Source organism: Hirsutella rhossiliensis, assembly GCF_020360975.1.
Source record: "Hirsutella rhossiliensis strain HR02 chromosome Unknown scaffold00002, whole genome shotgun sequence".
NCBI classification, from domain to species: Eukaryota; Fungi; Ascomycota; class Sordariomycetes; order Hypocreales; family Ophiocordycipitaceae; genus Hirsutella; species Hirsutella rhossiliensis.
The window spans coordinates 1,661,523-1,686,089 of record NW_025408668.1 but is presented as its reverse complement, the minus strand read 5'-3'; the positions used below and the strand labels follow the sequence as shown (position 1 = coordinate 1,686,089).

Sequence of the window (24,567 nt, the reverse complement as noted above, 5' to 3'; positions counted from 1 at the left end):
AGCTAAGTAAGTTATTCTTAAAGTTATTTAGTTATTTTTAGTTTATTAATCTAAGCTTATAAGGCCGCTTAATACTTAGCCTATAATAATAGCTTTACGCTTATAAGTAGCAATATATTTAATAGTATTAGGATATTACTAAGGGCTAATATAACCTTTATAGACTTTATACTCCCTTTTTATAAAGGTAACTTTATAGCCCTTAGTAAAAGGCCTTATATTTAGTAGCTCTTTTAAACTAATTTAATAATACTATGCTATCCTCTTAGTAAGGCTATCTCTTACTAAGTAACTTAAAGAAAAAGCTTTAGAAATTATAAGGATATATATATTATAGTATAAAAGGTTAAGTAATAAGGATAGTCTTAATATAATAGCTATATATAATATATTATTTATCCTTATATAGTAAGACTAAAGCTTATTAAAGAGAGAAAATCCCTTTATATATAAGTAAGGTAGTCTTAATATAGTAGCGACTATATCCTTATTAGTAAGGCCGGCGTACTAATATATTAGTAATACTTTATTAGCTACTTAGTTAATACTAGTCTTATATAAAGCTAGGTTTTTTTAAAGGTATAGGTTTAATAGCTTTAAAGTATTAGACTTTAAAGGTATTAAAGTTATAACGTAAAATTTCTTTAAGTACCTTATACTTAATAACTAATTTAATATAATTAGCGCTATGTTTTTTTATATAGCGTATTTTATCTTATTTTAGCTTACTTAGATTAGCCGTATATAGTATATAAGTTAGCGTATCTTAATATAAGTTTTATTTTAAGCGTAAAATAATATTTATATATAAACTAAGTAAAAACGGTATATAAAAGGCTTATTTTATTTCCTAACTTATATTTCTCTTTAATATAGACCTTTTATTTTAGGAAGGAATTATAACGATTAAGCTCTTATAGTTAATCTCTAAGGACTTTAACTTATACGCTATCCCTTATACTATAGAAGTTATATAGCTTTTATAAGATCTTAAATATATAATTAAAAATAGGATTACTTTTAAAACATATAATAATATCTTAGGAATACTAAGGTAGTCCGTTAACTAATTATTATATTTATAAGAAGTGCCTTTTATTTCCTTTATAATAATATTTTACTTTACTTTAAGCGACGTAATCTAAATAACGATTTATACTTATAGGGACAATTATATATATAGGGTGCGGCTATATTATATACCTTATAAGTCTATTATTTCCCTATATTAACTACTCCTATTAATAAGAAGTAGCGAAACCTAAAGCGCTATCTAATAGCGCTGTCTTTCGAAATATACGTTACTACTAAAAGAGCGCTAATATACTATAGTAGATTTATAGCTAAATAGGCTCTCTCTATATAAGAAGAAGGTATTATATCTCGTTATATAAAGAAATCCTATTATAAATATTATAGATAGTATACTTCCTTTTATAAGTCTCTTAGGGGCTTAAGATAGGTAACTAAGTAAAGCACCTTATAGCCTATAACAATAATCTTATTATTAACTATTAGAACTATATCGGGTCTTAATAGTCGGATATAATAGTAGATCTTAAGAATTTACGCTATCTAATCGACTATCTAAGTATATAACGCATTACGCGTCGAGTTCTATTACTTTCCGTCTACGATAAAGACTAAGTTAAGAAGGATTTTATAGACAAAAACAATCTACTATTTCCCTTAATAGTTCGATAATAGGACAGAAATCGACTAAAAGGAAATATTTTATCGATTATAGTTATAATTATAAGCATCGATAATTTCTATAATAATATAAGGTACTTAAGTATTAGAGCTAAGATTCTTAAAAAGCACGTCTAAGTTAAGCCGAAGAGGTTATTACTATATCCGGCGGCCGTATATGCTTATTTCAAAGCCCTAAGGCAGACTAGACGGATACTTCGCAGATACAAATAAGCCACAGAGAATTTAGAAACCTCCGAATGCCTACAAGTGCAAGATTGGCCTATATACAGCTATTTGTTACTACCTTGCGATCCTTCCCTTTTATTATTAGAGCTTCCCTTACAAGACATTAAAGGCATATGTTAACAGACACTACCTTAGGCTACTATGCATAACAGCTAGAAAGTTAGGATTTATAAACGCAAAAGTCAAAAGAGGTCGTGAGGCCGGCATTAGGAGCGCTCCTCGGGACTTCTTAGAGCCCGAAGGGCCAGCATTCTGGCGTGGCGGAAAACCCTCTTTTCGGGCTTTAATACAGCTACACCAAAGGTCTTTCTTCCCGCAATTGCTTCATTTCGAGCACCTTAATTCCTTCGAAAACTGTCAAGACGTGCCAGTGCTTTACGTTCAGAGAGACATCTTAAGAGCATTCTTCGGTATATGGCCGGACAAGAGCATCACCGATATCCTCTCGAATGCTGGCCAGAAACGAGGCAGGCCAGTGGAAGGCGTTGAAGTCGCCCGCAATAAGACATTTCTCAGGGACCTCATGTTGGTAGAGGATGTATTCGAGTGGCTCAGAGTGTCCCCTCATGTCAGTAGCAGTTGATAATGAGAATGCCATTTACCCGGAGCCAGAGTAGATCGCGCGTAGGCGTGAGGCAGAGCTGCTCTATCCGTATATCCGCATCGTTACGGACATATGAAATCACCCTCGGGGCCTGGTCTGGCTCCCAGGCTCGTTCTGGGGCAAAGGCGTGGAAGGACCAGTGCGTCTGGGTCCTATATGCCCCATTCTCTGTTTCAATCTAGGCGTTTGGTTCCTGGATGAGCACGACGTCGTAATCTCCTGCTTCTGCTAGTCGTAGGGCTATGGTATGATAGGCCCTTATTTTGGCCACGTTGGCGTGGAGAACTCGGATCGTTCCCCTGTCGCTGCTTCTTAGTGTCGGGGGCCTGTCACTCATATGGTTTGAGGCGTGCATTCTGTCGGCGCCTCTTCTTGGGAGACTCGGCACTGTCCGCTGCGACCACTGTCTCATGCTGCGGTAAGAGAAGCGTTGTGAAGTCGGGCGCCGGCGGGCGGGTAGGCGGTGGCAGCCGCTGGGGTTGGCATTGCTGCTGCTGCTGGTCCTGTTGCGTGCCTAGGCGAGTCTCGGCGGCTCTCGCGCAGGGCGACGGGGTCGGTCCTTAGGAGAATTGGGGGGAGGCGGTAGCCGTGTCCCGTTCGAGTTCCATATTGACTTGCCGATATAGCTGGGAGCCGATCTTCCTTATGGCGTACTTTTCGATCTTCGAGAGCCGCGCGAGTTGGCCGTGCGAGCGCCGGGGCCTTGCAGGACAATCCGTATGGTCTGCCGGGAGGGGCCTGGAGCAGTTCACGCACCTCTCCGGGTGCTTACAGACGTTATCGCGGTGGTCTTTCCCGCCGCATCGTCGGCAGGCCTGTTTTCGGTCGCATGCGTAGCGCGGGAGTGGAAATGCCAACAGTTATCGCACTGCGCGGGCTGGGGGTTCTTGGCGATCAGTCGGGCTAGTCGGCTGGTGCCGAAGTGCCGCCATCTCCTCTGTATCGGCGCCTCGAAAGACACAACCATCGTCACAGTGGGCTGGTCAGAGCTTTCGGCGTATCTCTTAGCCACGTGGACATCGATTGGCTCGCCGCCTGTCTGGAGCCTGATCTCCTCTTTGATAGCTTGGTCATAGTCCACGACGGCCCCCCAGATATCCGTGAGCTGCCTGGGGCAGTCTGCCACAGCGTATATGTGCCATTTCTGGAAGCCTTCAACCGCCACGGCTCCGAGGCGAGCCGCCCAGCTATCCTACTTTCCCACGAGCAGGTCTCTCGCCTCCCGGAGGCCCGTATGGCCCATCAAGTCTTCACCCGGGCGACCTGTGGCCTGCGTTCTGCCCCTAGGTTGAGGGTCTTAGCCACGAGATCTAATGGCGTGTCCCTGGAAGCCCCACGCTGGGGACGATTCGTCGAGCCGCACGAAGACACAGGTCATCCCTAGGCGGCTGGAGCGGGGGGTTCTTCCGGGGCCGTGGATCTAGGTGGACCGGCAGGGGGACCCCTGTCTGTGCCATCCCCTTCTTGGCCATAGCAGTTCTGTCTCTTCCTTGGCGGTTGTTGGCGTTCTTACCAGCGTGTGGGCGCGCCGTTGAGCGCGTCGTCCCAGTAGCTGAGGAAGCCGCGCGAGAAGTCCTTGGCGAAGTTGAGAGCTTGGGCTGAGGTGAACTGGGCGGCCGTCTGGTTGAATACAGTGCAGAATGCGCGGAATACGGCCAGCTTTGCCCGCTGTGCTTCTGTCTGGCTGGCGATGAGTCTCTGCCGGGTGGGCAACCGTTACTGCTGGGCCTCGAGGCTCAGGCAGGTCATCCGGTTCGTCGGTCTCGGTTTCGTCTGCTGCGTCTCCCATTACAGCGTCCTGTCACACACAGGATATCAGCCTCCAACAGGCTGACCCCTACCATCTACACTATGCCAAACAGCCACACCAACCATCAACATTATGCACACGTTATAGGCACCTACCTACACTCTATGATCAGATGCTTTTAGCATCTCCCAGCCACTCCTTTATGTCATCTATAAAGATGTTGCTCCTTTTCCCCTCTAGATAGCTAAATCAAGAGTTCTTCCACTTCCTGATCTTCATGCTTGCTGCTGCTCTACACCTCGTGCGATACGTCCTCTTGGGCGATGTCGGAGTCGGCGCTGTTGCTGCTTGTGGAGCCGAATGAAGAGTCGTCGGGTTGCTGTGCGCATCGTCGCAACTGCAGTTCGGCAAGACAACCGCGGGGAACCTGCCGTAGGAGCACTTCTCCAGCTCCTGGGGCGTTCGTGGGAGAAATCGATTCCTGTTCTTGGGATTTTAGTCGCGCCTAGTCCACCGTGTTAGGTGCCATGGCCGCCCTCAGCTCGCGCTGAGCGTGTTGCTGATCGCCCTTGTTAGCGCCCGAGCGTTGTATACAGCAGATTCCTTAGCGCTAATGCCAAGAAAGGAAGAATACAAGGGAGTGCGACCCACTTGAGTGGTAGTAGTAGTAGTAGTATTGATTACCGTTTGGGACATCCCTATCAGGGCAAAAGACGTGCTAGCTAGGCTAGAGAAGACTAGATTCATAGAATATTCCTGAGGCTCTGAGGTCGGTCGGAAATCCGGGGCCCTTCCCCCGTCAGCGGGTTCCAGGCACGGCAGTGAAGCCGTAATAGTGTCAGTCTTTGGCCGAGGCCGGGTGACTGAGAAAGCCCACGAAGTCATGGGCCGGCCGCAAGCCCCCTCGAGGGCCTACGGGGCAGAAAGAAAATGAAAAGAAAAAGAGAGCAGAGAGTGTAGCAATGTTAGTCGTGGGGCACGAGTAGTCGAGGTGAAGAGGGAGAGGGGGAGAGGAGGAAGGAGGGAGAGGGAGAGGGGAGAGGGTCTTTGCGCCGCTGGAGGCTGTCCTGGCCGCCGGATATGATGGCGCTGGCGATTGACGTTCTCTTGTTGTTTGCACTCACGCATGCCATCCAACCGCTGCCTCGTCCCTTTTCCCTACCGTTTTTCCCTTGTAAGGAGACCTTTTTCCTGATTTCCTTTTCCTCGCGAGCCGGTGTTTAAATGTGTAAATCACTCCAACGAGTTAGTAAATAAAGATGATGCACCGGGGACGGACGACACCCTTTGAGCTTAAGGCGCGAGGCAATTCGCAGCGACAGCTAATGAACGGCCTCGCATGTTTCTTGTAGTAACTCTTTTACGACGATGGGTCACACAATCGCAGGGTGTAGGCGTCTAGGTACGCATCTAGGTGAAGTGTTATAGAAAAGTATGTACGACATACATACACAGTATAAGGTATAACTAAATATCCGCTTAACACACTTCGTTCACCAGTTTTTGTCCTCCAGCATCTTCGCCGATGAAGCCAGCGGCCAAGAGCGTAGGCTACGACAATGTCGTGGACGTCCTTCCAATTGCTGGGCTTGCTCGCGTCGGCCGCGGTAGGCCTGGCCCCCGCGCCGGCGAAGCATTTGTGTCGCCTCTGCAACTGTGCGCCGCCGTCAATCGCGGACAACAATGCGCAGCTGCCTCCGCACCTAGTCATGGGAGATTGCAACGGCTTCCAGCTCGAGGAGGCCACGATCGGGCAGATGCAGGAGGCGCTGCACGATGGCCGGGTGACGTCTGTCCAACTCGTCCACTGCTATCTGAAGCGGACCTTTCAGACGCGGCCGTATCTCAAGTGCGTCGAGCTGGGGCTCTGCATGGTATATCGCGACGAGGAAGCTGACTCCGGCCTGCCTTAAAACCTGAAGCTCTGTTATGCAAGAGAATCCCGAAATCTTCGAGGCAGCCACCCTGCGAGACGCAGAGCGACGCGCCGGCAACGCCTCCGGCCCGCTCCACGGCATCCCGTTCACCATCAAGGACAACATTGCGAGCAACGACATGATGGAGACCACGGCCGGAAGCTGGGCGCTGCTGGGCAGCCGGCCGCGGCGGGACGCGACCGTGTTGAAGCGGCTCCGTGACGCCGGCGCCCTGCTCCTCGGCAAGGCCGCTATGAGCGAATGGGCCGACATGCGCAGCACGAACTACTCCGAGGGCTACTCGCCTCGTGGCGGCCAGTGCCGCAGCGCCTACAACCTGATGGTCAACCCTGGCGGCAGCAGCTCCGGCAGCGCCGTCGGCGTGGCGGCCAACGCCGTTGCCTTCTCCATCGGCACCGAGACCGACGGCAGTGGTAGGTGGCGAGGCCAGCCAGGGCCCTTCTTACCCCCCTGGATGTGTCTGATTCGGAGTGGAGAGCTGAAACCGTAGTTCTGACGGGGATCTGGACCATCATAGTCATTAACCCGGCGATGCGCAACCAGATCGTCGGCTTCAAGCCAACCGTCGGCCTGACCTCGCGCGCCGGCGTCATCCCCGAGTCGGAGCACCAAGATTCCGTCGGTACCTTTGGCCGCACCGTCCGGGATGCCGTCTTGGCCCTCGTCGCAATCTACGGATCCGACAAGCTGGACCCTTACACCGAGCTTCAATCCACGCTTCACATACCCGAGAAGAGCTTCGAGAAGCTCCTGAGCACAAAGGAGATCCTGAAAGAGGCCAAGTTCGGCATTCCGTGGCAGAGCTTCTGGCGCTTGACCGATCCTGAGACCAGGGACGTGCTGTTAATCGTCATCAACCTCCTGAAGACGTGCGGCGCCGAGATCTACAACATGACCGAGATCAAGGCACACGAGTCCATCATCAGCCCGGAAGGCTGGGACTGGGACTTCAACGGAACCTCAGACAAGGGGTCTGAGTACAGCGTGGTCAAGGTTGACTTTTACAACAACATCAACCAATATCTCGACCGCCTGCTCTACTCGCCGATGCGCTCGCTACGGGACATTGTCGAGTACAACCGACGCTACTCGGGCAGCGAAGGGGGCTTCCCCAACGCCCACCCGGCCTTTCCCTCGGGCCAGGACGGCCTGGAGGCGGCGCTCGCCACGGGAGGCATTCAAGACGCAGCCTACAACGACGCCCTCAATTTTCGCCAAGGGTCAGCTCGCGACGGCATCGACGCCGCCCTACAGCACGAGGGCAAGCAGCTCAACGGCCTGCTGGTGCCTCTCGAGCCGGGCCAGAGCTACAAGATTGCTGCCCAGGCGGGCTCCCCGATGATCACGCTGCCAGCCGGCGTCCACAAGGAGTCGGGCATGGGCATCGGCTTGGGCATCATGCAAGCGGCGTGGAAGGACGACGAGCTGGTCAGGTGGGGCAGTGCTATCGAGGACATGATGTCCTGCACTCAGAGGAGAAGGACGCTGCCCACCTGGCGAGGGGCCCAGGAGCGGAATCTGCCCATGAAGTAGTGATACACCTCAAGACGAAGTACCTCAGCATGGTTGTGGCTGCTTTCGTCGGCAAAGTCGTCGCCGGAGAGTACGAATTGGAACAGTTTAAACTACTAGGGAAAATCAATGTTAGTAACAGCCCCTCTAAATCTAAGGACGCACTCTAGAGCTTACCAACGTGATAAAAAGACACCCGAAGAATTCGTGGACGTTCTTCAAAAGGATTCCTCCACTCAAGTGGAATGCCAGCCGCACAACATACAATCGAACGAGGGTACAATAAACTATCTTGAATGCAACATTTATTACCCTTCAGAAAGTGCAGAGTGTAAAGAAAACTGCAGAAAGCCTGCGGAGGTTTTGAAACTCTGCGACGGCAAAGTAAGTGTCCTTTCGCAGAAGCATGTCGCAATCAGGCAGAGGCTGATAAGCGATTACAGTGCCAAAGCTGTTCTCAGCAGTGGAGCAATGAAAGAGTAAGTCGAGCCGCCCCTATTGTCGAGCACGTAGTTAGTACTAAGCTATTTTAAAGTGGTATTTCAAGTGCTACCCAAAGAAGGGCGAATCGATAAAGAAGAGTGAAACGATAAAAAAGAGTCAACAGACAAAATTTGCCCAGGAATCCGTCGACGATAACGGGTGTAATGGGGGCAAGTTGATCTACAATCCTAGAGACAAGAAAGCGCACTGCGTATCGGGGCCTGGAAATGTTACTGAGCCGCCACCGCCAAGACGGACAACTAGACGGTATCTGCTGCACTTAACACACAAGTTATTATAATCGTCGCCACGCAAAAGTCAGGCGCCAGTTGACAAATGCTTGCCAATTGACGTATATATACTAATACTTTGTTTGTAACAAAAGCTATTTCCAATCTTTATCTGTAAATGACCCTGTCCAGACCACCTGGGATTTGTCATATTTGAACCAGCTGTCGTCCGTGTTCTGAACATCTTTATCAACATTTGAGAATTTCGACATTGAAATCGTCTTTGGCGAACCGGCACAATTTGCCTTTAATTCAAACCCTATATAAGTTCCAGGTTAGATTCAAGGCTAAGGTATAGGAATTTGTAAAGCCACATACCTTTTAGCCCCCATTTATCCTGGTCCCACAACCCGTTAGAGTCGGCATCTGGGGTATCTATAATAGATACGTCATGGAGACTGCTTAGGGGAATAATACTGTTTTGGAAATTATCAGTAAGGACAATTTCTTTCGTGAAACTGCCCCCTCTAGAGGGTCTTCTCGCAATACGGGTTCTGGTGTTAAGATTATTGAAGGTAACTTCAATAACATCGAAAGTTCCGTCCCATAATTCATTTCGTAGGTGAAAGTCGATGGTTAACTTGTCAATTTTTGAGCAGATCACATTACTGTGCTGGACCTTGTTGATCAAGTCGGTACAAGAGTCTGAACCTTCAGTCGCGATTGCGCCACAATTTGTTTCTCGTGCGTTGCAATATTGGGGCTCTCTTTTTGTCCTGCGAGGATGTTTTGGATTTCCAAATATCGCACGGTAAACTATGGCGCACTGCGCAAGTGTCGCCAAGCCATCGGCAAGAGGTTGCAATAGTTCGGGCGGTATACCAGTGAAGGAGTTCCAATTGATTGCCCGCATTGCTGTATGTGCCAAGCGTAAAGCTGCGACATGCTGTTAGTACAGTTCCTTGATCTGACTGGGTGGAGTCTTACGTTGTCGAAGGCGAATTAACGGAAAGTCGCGGGTTGGTTCGGTATTGGGGTCCCAATCCAGCAGTCGTTGAAGAACGGGATTGTTTGCCGTTAGAGAATGTATGAATGTGCGAGCGATTTCATGCCGTACTCTGCCAACTGATCGGACCGCATTGCCGGAAACTTGTTCGCGGAGGCGGGCGCCTCCTCCTCTATCCCTGGGGAAGGTTATTAGTGAATCGCTATTGGCCTGGAAAGACCCCCAGTCTTGTTCGCTATAGCCACGGTTTGGGGTCCATTCCCCCGGCGCATTGCCATCCAGCAGACGCCAACTTTGCACTTGGGACCAAAACACTCCTCCTATGGCCAAATATTGAAGTCCTGCCACTGTACCCCCCAACCAAACAATGTGGGGCGATGGGGCGATGCGAAAGATAATTCTGGGTTCATTCTGATTCCCCGCTTGTTCCACTTCGTGGAGGCTGCAGCCAAGCAGAATTCCCTGAACTTCGTCATTGGAAGGATTTTGCCCTTCAAACGTGATCCCACCCTGGCTCTCAAATTGTGACGGCGCATCAGCATTATAATTTAGAGACAACCCATATGTACTGTCCCATTGAGACAGTCTCATGTAGAAAGAGCCATCACAGCCATCCGGCAAAAGAAAGGGATTAAAAAAGGAAGGAGAGAAACTTGGTGGCTCTGGTGGCGGCCGTGGTGTTGAATGATCCACTGGTTGTGCTATTGCATTGACGTTGCTGGACCATAGTAGCCAACAGGTGGCAAAGGATAGGACCCCGCGTATCATAGCTGCCGAAGGTGGTAACTCAACAAAAGTGGCCAATTCAGACTCTTTCAAGCTTAAATGCAGCTGTAGGGAATAGAACAAGGCTTTGGGTCCGTGTATTGTATCTTATAAGAAAAGCGAGGGTTTAGAGACTTGTCTCCAAAGATATTTATACATAGAGGTCAGGTCCGTATCCTTTAAGTTTTTACGCGATTAGATGTTATGGACAGTTCGGGCTATACGCTTCGATGACTATGTAATCTGTATTTTATGCAGCATATTAATATCAGCTCTAATTTCCTTTTCCCCTATAATATTATGCTATACATGTTATAATCTTTACCTTATAATCATACGGTAGGTATTTATATTATTAATAGTGGGCGATACAGCTAAATTAACGCAAATGCGTAATACGCGATACGGTAGCTATTTATATACGGTTAAACACTATAGATAGCAGGCGCGCATAGAACGATTAGGGTGGCTACATGTAATTATTACATAGGTATCCCACTCTCACTATTTGATATATCGGCTTACTTTTCAGGTTTTTAGCGACAGGTCAATCGCTCTTAGCTTAAGTCTGCGTGTAGTGCAAGTGCAGCATGTCAGTCGTGCCGTAAAGCCCCCGCCCGTATATTATGCATGATTTGACTTATCGGGTGTTATAGTGGAACGCCGAGTCTTATATATACACGTATATCTTAAGAAGGAGGTTTAAGGCAGACTTGGGGATATTAAAAAACAGGCAAGGCCGCGTATATTTACATACTTAAAACCTAATGCCGGGTCATCGGGAGGGTCGGGCACTTAATGCCTACTGCGCTATTTATATAATTGTTACACTGGCATGACTCGTAAACTGGCATGATTCCCATATTACTATTACTCTGCACATTACAGCGTTTGTCCCTTTCAAGGACAGCTTTAGCTTCCGAACCCGTTTCTTACGAAAGTGCCTGCCTCTAGACGTTCTCCGTGACCTCATTTGTGTCCTGTGCGTTGCGCTTCGCCCCTTCTCTTTTCCTTGCCAGCTTGCCGCCGCACCTCTCGGCTGCATTTAGCGGCGACGGGGGGCCTATAGTTGCGCCTCGGCAAAAGGCGTCTTTGTTGCGGAAGCCGACTCCGCTTCTCGCCTATCGGTCATTGCTCTATATAGAGGATACGGTTTTCTACTATAAAATATTATATGCCGTTCCTTAGTTATGCAAGCTATAGGGACGACGGTCGTTAAAGTCGGCGGGTTCTATAAAGGCCGTTGCGGCGTTTGAGGCTGGCCGTAAGGCCGCCTCGACGGCGTTGCTTGCTTCCCCTCACTAGCTCCCTAGCTTGCCTTTGGCTTGCATCCCTTCTTGTGTACCTTCTAGTCCTCCTTTTGGTGTTGCCTGCTGTAATACGCGACCGCCAGGCATCGGCTGCACCTCCTCGCCCCCGCCATCTCTCCACAAACCCGGCAGACCTTCCCCTCTGTGCTCTATGCATCTGCCCTTGCATTTGCTTTGCGCCTATACTTCCGTCCGCCTGCCCCGCCTCTGCTATCGTGTCCTGCATTTCCTGCCTCGCCCTTATTTCGCATCCTTCTTAGCCGCAGAATGACGACACGACCACGACCATAAACGGCCTCTCTACATGTAGGTACGATATCGGGCTCTATAGAATATCCTTTGCGACTTCGCCGCAACTCTCGCAGCGCGCCCCTGCTGCCTTCCGACACGCCGCCTCGTGCTCCCGTAGGATCGGCCTTATCCACTATAGGAATAGTGCGCTGGCTTCGTCGTCCGGCCTCGCCTGGCCTACCTGCGTCACGAGCGTCTTCGGGATGCTATGCTTATACTTGAGCTCCGTGGCCCCGAATTCGCACCAGAACTCCACGGAAACGTTGCAAGTGGCCATGCTGTAGTTGTTTTCCTAACTGCTCGATCGGTAGCTAGGGTAGACGCTTCTGCTCTCCTATTCGTGCCTTGGTGCCTCTCTTATACTCCCTTCTCTCTCTTACCCCGCAACCGTTATTATCGCTGTATTTGCCTTCTTGCTTTTTCTCCTCTTCCCGCTGCGGGATGGTGCCCGAATGGCCAATTTATTTGCCTACCTTCTTGCATGCATTAGTTCCTGGCGCTACCGCCTGCTTGCGTTCTTTGCTCTCGCCCTCTGTCTTCGTCTTGTTTGTCTCAATCCTCAGTCTTCGTTCCTCAAGGCTTTTTGCGCAACCCATGAGGGGTTGCCTTACCTGTTAACGCCAAATTTTCCACCAAAGTTGGGCCGAGATACATAGACCAATGTACCGTGGGGCGGGCCGTTCATGCCGCTAACCCATTTTGTCTCTCGCGCGGTGACTTTTTGGGTTTTGCAACAGTGACCCCTACATGGATTACATGGCAACACCGCCTAAAGGCGCATCGTTCGAGAACACCCGCGGATGGGGCAGACATTAGTAGCTGGTTTCGGGCCCCGGTGGGATAATATGTAAACGTAGATATGCCTTGCTTATAAGGGTGGAGTCTCGCTCAGGAGTATGAAACACTAGGACGGGTCGTGGACGCAAGGCGAGACAGACCTGAGGGCTGTATACACTAGGGCCACCACCCGGTCTGCTTCCGCCTTTTACTATGAAGTGACTTATGCCGCGTCGTGACCGTTCTTAGCGTACGTTCTAATACAATGTGTAGAAACCAGCTACTAATGTCTGCCCCATCCGCGGGTGTTCTCGAACGATGCGCCTTTAGGCGGTGTTGCCATGTAATCCATGTAACTGACGTGGCTCATTGAGTCATCCATCCACTTCACTTGCGGGTGGTCCAAGGCGGAAGAGATGATGGCTTGGAAGATGGGCAGCAAGTCTGTCGATATGCTAGGTAGGTGGTTGTTCCATGTGACTTTATGCGCCCACCATTCAGCCGGCGTTGTTTTTCTTGGACCATGTGCTTCGGCCCCATTGTGGGCAGAGTCTTGACCGCGCCCCAGACGTGTTGCCATGTAATCCATGTAACTGACGTGGCTCATTGAGTCATCCATCCACTTCACTTGCGGGTGGTCCACGGCGGAAGAGATGATGGCTTGGAAGATGGGCAGCAAGTCTGTCGATATGCTAGGTAGGTGGTTGTTCCATGTGACTTTATGCGCCCACCATTCAGCCGGCGTTGTTTTTCTTGGACCATGTGCTTCGGCCCCATTGTGGGCAGAGTCTTGACCGCGCCCCAGACCACATGTACGCTGCCCTCTGGTCATCAAGCTCCACGGCTCAGCCGGACGAGACTCCTGGACCTTGGCATGGTAGCAACTGACGCCGGGTATGACCAGGTACGCCGCTTCGCCCCGGAGCTCTCCCTCTCGGAACATGCTGATGGCTAGACTTTGTGTAGTCGTGCATGAATGTCATCGTACGTGATCTAGAAGCATGGCTATCGAGTACGCGGCCAGCATGGTGACTGACTTGAGGACTCTGTGCCTTGGAAATCCGACCGTCAGCTTACATGTAAGTATGCGCCCTCGAGGCTGATGACGGCGTTGAGAACTAGGTATATATGTGGCCTTTGGCAGCGACATCTTCTCGTCTAGCCAGAACATCAGATCACCATCATCTTGAGCAACCCCTTGCATCACTCACTATCTTTTCCAGATCGAATAGATTAAACCACTCTTTTTCTCGCCTGAAAATCTACCCTCTTTGTTACTCTACAGCCAGCGCAATTATAATGAGATACTCGTTTGTCCTCGCTGCTGTCGCGGCTCTTGAGTCTGTCGGGTTTGCCGCGCCCGCCAGTGTCGATGCCGGGGCCAACAGCGACGTCTTCTCCAACTAGGGCAGAGAATCCTCGACCAACGTTAGTGTCAATACCGAGGCCGGACCAAACGAGGCCGGGGGCGAGGCCCGCGGCTCCATCTTTGGCGATAATGGCGTTGTGGCAGTCAACTTGAGGCTCAGCGCCAACGACGTGGCTGAGGAAATCAAACGGGCTGACCTCCCGGACCAGGTCGTCACCCAACTTTCCGGGGCGGCTGAAAACACAGAGGGGGGCGGCAAAATAGAGACGGAACAGGACCTCGCCAACGTTGCCGGTGCCCTTGGTAAGGCCGCTGCTGATGCCACGGCCAACAACAACGCCACCCAAGCCTCGTCGGTCTTGGCATCTATCAGGGGTGTCGTGCGCAACGCCATGGGCCAGAGCGTTGCCTCGGATGTCGTCATCGGTGCCTGCGTTGTCGCCGCCTCTGTCGGAGAGGAGCTCAACGTCGTTATCAAGGTTACTATGGATACCATCAAGGCTCTCCAAAAAGCCGCCAAGAAGCCTCGGCAACCCCCGGCGGTACTGCCTCGGATATCAACGAGGGCCTCAACTCGGTCGATGTCAGCTCTGCCGCTAGCCAGAACTGCGCCTCTGATATTTGCCGCACTGCCATTGAGTCCGTCGTCGAACTACTGAGCCAGGGCAGCAACCACGATGTCGCAGCCACTTTCCTCGTGGCCATCGAGGCCCTAGGCAACCACAAGTCTGTCAACGTTAGGGTCGAGGCTGACTTTGCCGAAAATGTGGTCCCTAGCCTCAAGGAACTCGGCTCTGGCGCCGATGTCTAGGCGGCCGTGACCAAGATTGGCCAGGTCGTTCAGACGCTGAAGCTCGACGCCACGGCCGCCAAGCAGGTCACTGACGAGGCTGGCCAGGCCGCCGAGAAGCTCAAGGAGCTCCCCGCTCCCAAGGCTGCCGCCTCTGAGGGGGACAAGAACGTCTGCGCCGACTCCGCCAAGCTGGTCCGGACCAAGTGCGAGGAAGACGGCGGCAGCGACTGCGTCGCTCAGGAGGAAAAGAACAGACGGGAGTGCCTCGGGATGCCGGCCGAGGCTGCCAGCCAGAATAATGACAACAAGGGCAGCGGCACTTGCCAGGAGCAGTCGACGCAGATCTTTGACGAGTGCGTGCAAGCCCTTTCCCCGGAACTCAGAGCCGACAAAGAGGGCTGCTCCAATAAGGCACGAGATGCTCTTGCCAAGTGCGAGGCCAAGTCTCCCCCCATCACAATCAAAGACGACTGCCGCCGCCACGGCTTCGAAGCCTTTAACATCTGCAAAAAGGACAGCCCCAAGGATATCCGGCGCTGCGGCGAAGTCGGCCGCAAGGCCACGGCAGATTGCCGCGCTTCCCAGCAGGGGCAGAAGCAGAACTAAGTCCCTTTGTGGTGCACCATGGTATGTGTGTGTCTGGGGTGGGGATATTAATCTGCGGGTTGATGTAGAATGTGGCTTCTACACATTGTATTAGAACGTACGCTAAGAACGGTCACGACCCGGCATAAGTCACTTCATAGTAAAAGGCGGAAGCAGACCGGGTGGTGGCCCTAGTGTATACAGCCCTCATACAGTTTCCCCACCGCCTCGCCGATGTGGCTCCAGACCCGACGCAACATCCGAACTGTGATGCCGTCGACTCCCGGGGATATGTTTCCAGTGGAGGTGCACGAGTGAGCCGCGTCGGCGAGCATGACGCTGCAGTCGAGGGCCCTCTGCAGGACCCGCACCTCTGGCGCCTAGGGGTCCGTGATGTCGTCTGCAGTCACGCGTCTCTCCAGGATCTCTCCCCGAAACACGTTTGCCTTCTCCGTCTGGGCCTCATAGAACGTTTCGCCTACTTGTATAGGCGGCCTGAACGGACTCGCCTTCTCAGCCACCGCATGATATTGCATACCGGTACATCATCGTCGCTCTCGGCGCCTTCCAGAACCATATTGACTTGCCGATATTGCTGAGAACCGATGTTCCTTACGGCGTACTTTTCGATTTTGGTGAGCCGCACGAGTTGGCCGTGTGAGCACCTGGGTCTGGCAGGGAGTGTTGCAAATGTGGAAGTCTGATCCCGAATCCATGATGAACGAGTCACGGAGTGGATAGACTGGTGTTGTTGAGAAGGCTGATTTGATCTGCGAGTCGGGTGGCTGCTCTGGCTGTTGTTCCTTCTCGCCTTGGTTCTTTTCGACCTTGGCTCTGAGTCCAGCGAAGGCAGTACCGGTACCTTTAACTTCTGGTGATTCCTGTCGAGACTCTTCTTCCTTCTTCTTACGGTTCCTGATGGACCGTTCGACTTTGCCCTTGATAGTAGGGTCTTTGAGCTTCTGATCGATTTCTTCCCGGACTTTGCTGTCCGGAGACCATCCTTCAGGTCGTACCGAGTCAGAGAGATATGGGCATTCTGAGTAGAAATGCCTGTGACCGCAGAGGCACGGTGGCTTTCCTCCTTGGTTCCTGTTGGGTTTTGATGCTCGGGTTGTACCGGATGAATCGGGCTCTCCTTCACCTTGGAAGGTGGACAGGGTGGCAAACCACTCAATCCCAGCAACGGTTGCTCAATATAGTTGAGCAACCGTCAACTCAATCAACTCAATCGAGTGTCTGCTGAATAAGCTTGTCAATTCAATTCATGCTCCCGTTGATTGATGGATTGATGAGATTGCCGTTGACGGTCAGGGATCCTGTAGGGTAGGTGGCCAAGGCGAAATGTAGGTACGGATTGGGTATATAGCTACCACTAACCTTACAGGTTACTCAGGCCCGTTGTAGGTAAGCCTGCTCTCCTCTTCGGGAACAGGGCCCCTGTTCCGTTGGAAGAGTCGACGCGCTGCGCGCATCGACGCGCTTCACAACAAAGTTCAATCTCTCGCCTCAGTTCCACTTACACTTCTCGATTCTTCCACAACGCCTTGGCTGATCTAAACATTCCTATATGCAATGAGCGAATCTCCTGAGCCTTCTTCTACTCCCTTGCCGCCATCAGGCGATTCAGGCGACTCAGGCCCCGTTCCCCATCTCGAGTGGGATGCCTTCCCCTGGCATCACTTCCGCGGCTATACCAAGTCTCAACGCGCCGGCAAGCTCAAATCGTGGATCTGGAGCTTTGGGTTCGACATTGAACATCAAGCTAACGTAGATAATCGCCTCTGGGTCTGTGAGCGGTGTTTACCGAAGAAATCGCCGAAGGGACCCGTGAGCTTCGCGGCAAAGGGGACCCTAAACATTGAGCGCCATCTACATGATGCTCACAATGTTATTGACCCATCAGGTAGACGGTTACCGAAGGGTTCTACAACCAACAAGCGTTCTATTGCCCAATTCTTCAACCTCGATGCCAATGACCAGAAGGAGCAAGCATTCATTAACAAGCTAAAAAACCAATTCGATAAAGATGTCTTCCAATCTCTCTTGCTTGCTTGGATCACCGAGTCGAATGTTGCCTTCCGCGCAGTTGAAGCCCCTCGATTCCGGCGTCTTCTCGAATACCTCAATCCCTCGATCGCCCTGACTCAAGCCCACATGACACACTCGACTATTCGAACGAAGCTTTTCCAAGAATACCACCAGTACAAGCATATTGTGATAAAGGAACTGAGGAGCGCCCCGGCAGATACACCTTGCGTTTGACGGCTGGAGATCGCCCAATCGCTATGCGCTTAATGGGATTGCTGCGTTCTATCTCTCTAAGGAAAAGCGGCCACAGAAGATCATCCTTGGGCTCCTGAACTCCGAGAGTCTCATACTGGCGAGAATATAGCGTCGCAGGTGGCGGAAGTGATCGAATCATTCGAGATTCAAGACAAGATCGGGTATTTCACGCTTGACAATGCGAAGAATAACGATACGGCGGTAGGAACACTGGGAGACGGTTTTTAATTTTTAAGGAAGCAGAGACGGGTCCGCTGCTTTGGGCATATCATCAATCTCGTGGCCAAAGCGCTGCTCTTTGGCAAAGATAATGAAGTCTTCAAATCAGAAGAGCGACTCGACCTGGACCTTGCTCGACATGATCTCTGGCGGAAGAGGGGGCCTATTGGCAAGCTCCACAACCTTGTCCACTGGATTCATCAATCGGATAGGTTAACGTACATGCTTCGGGATCTACAACGCAAGAGGGACAGTACGAAGAAACCAGTTGACGTTCTAACGGATAACATGACACGATGGTTGTCCCATTATAAGATGATGGATCGAGCCCTTCTACTGCACGACTTTCTTGACGACCTCGTCGCATTGGAACAGTTCGAATATACCCGAAGCAGGTCAAAGAAGAAAGACATGCCTGCATGCCTCCGAGATTCTGACCTGCTGACCGGTAACGACTGGACAGTGATCAGCCACTTTCGGAATATTCTTAAGCACTTCGAAAATGCCATCAAGGCCCTCGAGGAGATGCCCAGATTCGGGTGCGTAAGGGCGGCAACCTCGTGGCATACGGAACAGCATGGGATATTATCCAAGCATTCGAATATCTCCTTGAACGATTGGAAGAGGCAAAGGAATTCGCCAAGGATGTGCCTGATTCCGAGCATTTCGCGATAAACGTCGAATTGGGGTGGAAGAAGTTGGAGAAATACTATATCAAGTTGGTTGAGTGCCCGGTATATTATGCTGCAGTCGCTCTCCATCCCGCCTTGCGACTGCAATGGTTTGAGGAGGCTTGGGCTCATCGACCTGAATGGGTCCTTGAGGCACGACGGATTGTTCGGGGCATCTGGGAACGCGACTATAAGTCATTAATTCTCAGCGATGACGAGGCTATTCCGATGGTTAAACGTCGAAAGGTTGACGACTTGAACGAGTTCCAACAGTTCCGACTGAGGCACCGGCTACAAGCTGGTCAGACGGCCACAACCCGTCGTGGGCCACCTACTGCCGATGAATTCGATCGCTGGACTGTTGATATCGGCGCAGATGACGGAGACATCACGGATCCGTTCCAATACTGGCAACTCAAAGAGTCAACGTATCCCAGACTTGCTCGAATGGCCTTTGATATGCTATCTATACCGCCAATGTCAGCAGAGTGCGAGAGGGCGTTCTCATTTGCTGGGCTAATGGTCACACGACTACGCAGCCGGCTTCAGGCTAACACGATCAATGCAGGCCAGGCAATTCGGTCTTGGCTGAAGGCAGGGCTAATACCCGACTACCAGGGGATTATTGATGCTTCAGTCGATGACGATGTCTTCCCGAAGAGGTGCCCCACGAAGGACGAGAAGTTGATGGTGTTGAGGACCTTAAGTAGCTTACTAATAGGTAGGGTAGGGCATCAACTCCATCAATCAACGCAATCAATTCAACGAGGGCTTGGATTGCTCAACTCAACGAGAGGTTCGCTGATGTAAGCCGTCAATCTACTCAATTTGACTCTTTGGTTGAGTTGATTGAGTGGTTTGCCACCCTGAAGGTGGAAAATGCACCTTTGGTGTTGGAGTTGCTGGTGGTTGATCGATACGATCGTTCGAAGATCTCACTGATCTTGATTCCGTCAGGGAAAGTCTTTTGCCACTCGTCGTCCGGATTGGACAGGGCATTTGCTTCTATCTGATTGATCCAGACTTTGGAGAAGGTCGAGTCGATTGCGTTCATAGCTTTGAGGAAATGGCGAGTTGGTCGCAGGTCTTTCACGTCGGGTAGGGGGTGGATCGGCTTCCGCTGCTGGCGAACGGCCTTTCCGGCGTCCTCATCCAAGCACTCATGGAAGACCGAGTCCACGTAGCGCACCACTCGGGCACGGTACTCGTGCTCTCGAGGGTCGGCGATGTCGTCGATGAGCGACGGCAGCTCTATGTTGCCGTGCAACCACAGGAGTCCGTGCAGGTGCAGGCTGCCACGATCGTTCGTCTCCACCGTTGCATAATAGTGGCTTACCTTTCCGAAGATCGACTCTTGGCCTGTTCGGACGTATTTTTCGAAGAAGAGAGATATTTCTTATTAGAAGAAGATAGTAGAGCTGACCGGGTCTATGATATTGAGGGCAATCCTGTCGTATTTCCCTCGGAGATCCGCTAATAGGTCCTTCGCCGCGTAATAGTCGTGGAGCCTATGGATAGAGAGCCGTATCTTGACCGGGTTGTTGATGTCGTTGGGGTTAATGGAGAACTAAATTACGGGTGTGCCGGTCTAGATATTAATTGCTTATATCTTCCTACGCATAAGCAGTCGCGTTTCGTTGGAGAGCGGCTACGCATGGCCGAAGATAGATAACTCCCGGAGCAGGAACGCCACGTCGGGGTCCGTCGTCTTCCTTATTTCTCGTATCTCGTCCTCGGCCTTCTTTAGTCGGTCCGCTATTAGGGTTTCGTAAACTCGTTTAACCCTCTCGAAAGAGCCCTTTATCGTGCGTATTATGCCGATACGGCGGTTAGAAGAGCGGAGGAGGATATTAAAGACGAGAAAACAAAAGACGGGGTGGCTGGCAAACCGTCCCCTATATCGCTGTAGCACGTATCTGGCCCAGTAACTAAGCGAGTGGTTTAGGTTTATATGGAGCCCGGCGGCCGCCGGAGCCTGCTGCTGCTAGAGGTCCGACGCGTGCAGCGCCTTCGGGCCACCTCTGCCCTAGGGGAAAAGCTTCGGGAAGGTACGCGGGAAGAAGTCCTCGTGTAGGCTGTCCGCAAAGTCTGCACCTCGTTCCACCAGGATGAACGGCTACGCTCCCGTGCCCTAGACGTGCATCGCGCACGGCTCAGCCTCGTCGGCACCTCGAGCCCGGATCGTCCGGATAGCGCCGGCTAGAAATAAAAGCTTATTAGCCTCTTCGAAAGCTACTAGCCCGTTAAGAGGAAATATCCCGGACGATGTCGTTTCTAGGATAATATTACTATTACTACCGGCACCCTCTGGTCCTAGGGTAGAGGTACGGGCGTCACCCGATAAGCGCGGGTCCTATTTATTCGGTAGAGTACCCTCGGTAAGGCTAGAGTCGCGACCGGACTAAGCTTACGCCGACGTAATAATCTCTTTAATGCTTATAAACCGGTTCTCCTCTAAACCTCGATCGGTATCTAGGACTATATAGTCTATCTACGTCCTCTCGGCAACGGACGGCTCGTCCTACTATATACTGTCTATAATAAGGATAGGGATATTAGAGCCGTCTGCGTACTCCTAGCTATCTATCTCGCTATAATCGATCGCGATATACTCGTAGAGCGGATTATTCTTCTAGAGCTACGATAGGGCGTCCCTCACGCAGGACTTACGTACTTAGAGAAGGTGGCCAACGTCGGCAGCGCTAGGTTTGCTAGAGCCACTCTAAGAGACGTGGATGTTCTCGATAGTTTCTAAAAGAGGGTAAGGGAGGACTATAGCAACGAGGTCCTCTACCTTATTCGGAAAGACCACGATATAGCCCTTAACGTGCTTCCGGTAGCTAAGGCCTAACGGGGTCTTATTATCGACGATAAACTTCGTAATATAGCTAAATAAGGCCTATAGAGCAATTAGCCTTTCCTTAACGGGAGAGAGGCCGTTAAGTGCTTTAGGATACCGGTGCTCGCATCTAATATATATATTATTAACGGCATAGGTCTTCGGCAGCTTCCCCTTCTTTAAAGTAGCGGAGCATTCGTGGCAAACTATAGCTTTAGCGTCGTCGCTAGCGGGGAAATAGTCCGTGCACTCCTAGAGCGCCGTCGTAGCCTGCAGCAACGGGGCGGACAGGCGCGTCCTCCAGCGGATCGTGGTGAGCTCGGACGGGGGTTACTTCCTATAGCAAAAGCTATAGTGCGAAATCGGCAACGTCCTTTCGTCGGCGAATGCCTAGTAGAAGGACTTCGCAGTCTCTACCTAGAGGGCTAGTAGGACCTCTTTATACTAAGATCTTATTAGCGATTCCTTCTCTTTATCGCGAAAACGAGATTTATAGTGTTTAAGAATGGTCTTGAGGGACTCTCGTTAGAGCCGGGCGTTGTCGTGCGACGGCCTCGTTCTTTTCCGGGGTCGGTCCGGCCTCGTAGGTAGCGGAGTCGGAAGTCCTTCCGTTTATAGGTCCCGGGCGCGTTTTCGAGGGGAGGGGGTGTGCGGAATCGGTCGTATAGGCGGCGGAGGTCGATGCCTCGGGCAGTCTTCGGACGGGGAACCCTATAGGTCACGGACCATTCCCTCGGGAATGACGAGTGGCAGCGTCGGCGGCGTCTCTTCGCGCTCGTCCGCCTGCTCCTGCATTCGTAGCCTTGCGGCTCTTGCCCGTGAGCGTCCCTCGGCCTATTCTTGCGTGATAGCGGCCATCGTGCGGGCGAGCTCATCTTCCGGAACGGTAACCCTATGCTGTCGAGGTAGGCGTCGTCGGTTGTTCCGACGTTCTAGGACTTCTAAAATACGTCGCCGTTCTAGGACTTCTAAAGTACATCGCACCTCGTTAGGGGAAACTCTAACCGGCTCTCGGCGGGACATCGTCGAGGTAGTCGTGGAAAGATCTGCTGGTACCATAAATGCCCAGGCGAGGGCAGCCGAGAGATGATTTTTACGTAGGCCACATAGCCCACCATCGCACCGAGGCGGCCGTCGTCGAGAAGGCGGGGGTCTACTACAGTCATGGCGGCTTCCTCGCCGGCCCGGCAGCAGCAGAGTGAGGCGGCAGTGTCACTTGCGTAGTCGGCCGCATCCGCCTGAGCGAAGTTGTCCATGGCGTCGCGAACTTGGAGGCGATCAGATACTGAAGAAACGTCTTGGGCGTGTCGAAGTCGGCAATCTTGGTACGGGAACGACCGCAACGACGGAACAGGGCGTCATTGCCGTAGAAATTGGGACACTGCAAAGCGCGACGAGGCCCTGATAAAATAGTCTGGCGCATCACGGCGCGATTCATACGCATGCAAGCGTGAATTCGGTTCAGTAAAGCGCTCAAGAGACTGCAGCTCTTTGTTCCGGCTCGCTATTGGTCAAGTTGGTCAGATTATGGCCAAAATCGGGCGTCCCAGAATGAGCTTGACGCCCAATCACATCCCTCAAGGTTAGATGATTGGAAGCCGGTGGCTTGCTTCATCAAGTCTAGTCGAGCGGTAAAGTTCCGTGATCGTGAAGCGGTCTGGCGATTGGAGAGCGCAATAAATATTGCACGTCTGATCTGCTTTTACCTTGTCGCGTCTGTTTCGTGTTTGTCGGCGGGGGACAAAGGTGAACTGAGGAAACGCTTCAACGTCAAGTTCTGCCTAGCAGAGTATGGGAAGTGTGACCAGATGCTACCCTACAGACATGAGATGAAAGCTACTCATACATGTCGACCTCAAGAGGCGTTACGGCTTCGCGACCAAGCGTCTGGCGAGGTCAACTAGGGGCTGCCAGGCCCCCACAGCTACTGCTGATCTGATCACAGACAGCGTTTCCCATTAGACCTGGACGTCCCGCTGACGGGCAACAGGCTTACCAAGAGCGCCGTTGAGCCGATGAAATGCTGGATAGCGGGTGAAATGTGTGATATGTAGCATGTAGATACCCACTAGCTCAGCACGTCCTGTGCTCCCTCGCGGAGACCTGAGCGGCCAAAGCTGCTAGACGGAAAATACACTAAACTAAACTAAACTAAACGCAGAGGCTCGTTCTGCCCTGGCAACACTTGGATATCTCGTAAGAGCTAGATGGTTTGTAAAATTAAGCAAGAACGCATCTAGCCGTTTTAATTAGCGATTGACTTATTGTAAGTAGGCCAGGAATTACGTTTATGGTCGAACGTCTAAGTTTAGCTCTATCACACTCGTTACACTCGTCACACTGACAGCGACACTGATAGTGCGCGGCGCTCGCACTGAACTATGGGGCAGTTTGACGGGAGCCGCACTGAACCAGCAGTTTGGAGGGGGAGGCCTCACTGAACCAGCAGTGCGTTGCCAAACGGTTATACTGCACTGGCAGTGTGCTGACTAAGCGGTACAAACTGCAGTGTGCACTAATAGTGCGCTAAACGGTCTGCACTATTAGGAGCGCTGTACGGGAGCTGGAAGAGACGTGGGGAAGCCGCTGGCGCCCGGGGAACGGGGTCAGAGTGCAGTTCTGTCGCCGGAAGGTGATCTGGGACGAGCTGTTGGCCCGTATGGCGTCCGGCAAATGCAAGGAGGCGGCCGTTGCAGAGCTAGAGCTGTTACACGCCGGCCGAAGCTTGAACCGACTCGTCGACGAGCTCAAACAGCGCCGACGGCGGGGCCAGGATCGGGGCCAGGGCCAGGGCCAGGACCAGATACGGGTACAGGTAGAGACCTCCGTGCCCGATGACCCAGGTCCAGGCCCGGGACCAGGTCCAACTCGAGGTCAGGGCCGTCGGGGGCGGAGGACCCGGCTGGGAAAGCGGACCGCCCCTCGTCGACGTAAGCCAGCTGCCTCGTAGAGTCTTTATACATATTTATATCCATTCAACTAGACATATTTTTAAGGATCAAAGGGCCGTAGGATCAGTGCATTACTATCTCGCAGTTCCTGTAGCCGAGCCTAGCCCCCCATTACCCATTCGCGGCGCTGCAACGCAAATATCTCGACGGACAGTAGCCTATACGGAGTGCTCCTCGACCAAACGCGCCGCCGGAGTGTAGTAGTCCCCCAGGCCCCGGAATGGCCTCGATTGAGCTCCTGGCCGTGG

General features: G+C 51.6%; 4 protein-coding genes across 4 annotated transcripts; 2 read left to right on the top strand and 2 right to left on the bottom strand.

Moving 5' to 3' along the window:
* Positions 1–2,335: 2,335 nt before the first annotated feature.
* On the bottom strand, positions 2,336–4,824 carry HRG_01744 (uncharacterized protein; the record flags this gene model as incomplete). Its single annotated transcript, XM_044860215.1, has 10 exons — positions 2,336–2,491; positions 2,544–2,723; positions 2,754–2,850; positions 2,879–3,079; positions 3,322–3,654; positions 4,059–4,243; positions 4,266–4,343; positions 4,594–4,674; positions 4,713–4,781; positions 4,810–4,824. The coding sequence occupies 10 exons, from the start codon at positions 4,822–4,824 to the stop codon at positions 2,336–2,338; spliced, it is 1,395 nt and encodes a 464-aa protein (XP_044723848.1).
* Positions 4,825–6,004: 1,180 nt separating this feature from the next.
* On the top strand, positions 6,005–7,765 carry HRG_01743 (amidase domain-containing protein; the record flags this gene model as incomplete). The annotated part of the gene is made up of 3 exons (XM_044860214.1): positions 6,005–6,144; positions 6,218–6,645; positions 6,723–7,765. The coding sequence occupies 3 exons, from the start codon at positions 6,005–6,007 to the stop codon at positions 7,763–7,765; spliced, it is 1,611 nt and encodes a 536-aa protein (XP_044723847.1).
* Positions 7,766–13,905: 6,140 nt separating this feature from the next.
* On the top strand, positions 13,906–15,374 carry HRG_01742 (uncharacterized protein; the record flags this gene model as incomplete). Its single annotated transcript, XM_044860213.1, has 4 exons — positions 13,906–13,955; positions 14,019–14,517; positions 14,580–14,744; positions 14,787–15,374. 4 exons carry the CDS (start codon positions 13,906–13,908, stop codon positions 15,372–15,374), a joined length of 1,302 nt encoding a protein of 433 aa, XP_044723846.1.
* Positions 15,375–19,352: 3,978 nt separating this feature from the next.
* Positions 19,353–22,624, bottom strand: HRG_01741 (uncharacterized protein; the record flags this gene model as incomplete). The annotated part of the gene is made up of 4 exons (XM_044860212.1): positions 19,353–19,880; positions 19,953–20,096; positions 22,095–22,170; positions 22,353–22,624. The coding sequence occupies 4 exons, from the start codon at positions 22,622–22,624 to the stop codon at positions 19,353–19,355; spliced, it is 1,020 nt and encodes a 339-aa protein (XP_044723845.1).
* Positions 22,625–24,567: the final 1,943 nt, after the last annotated feature.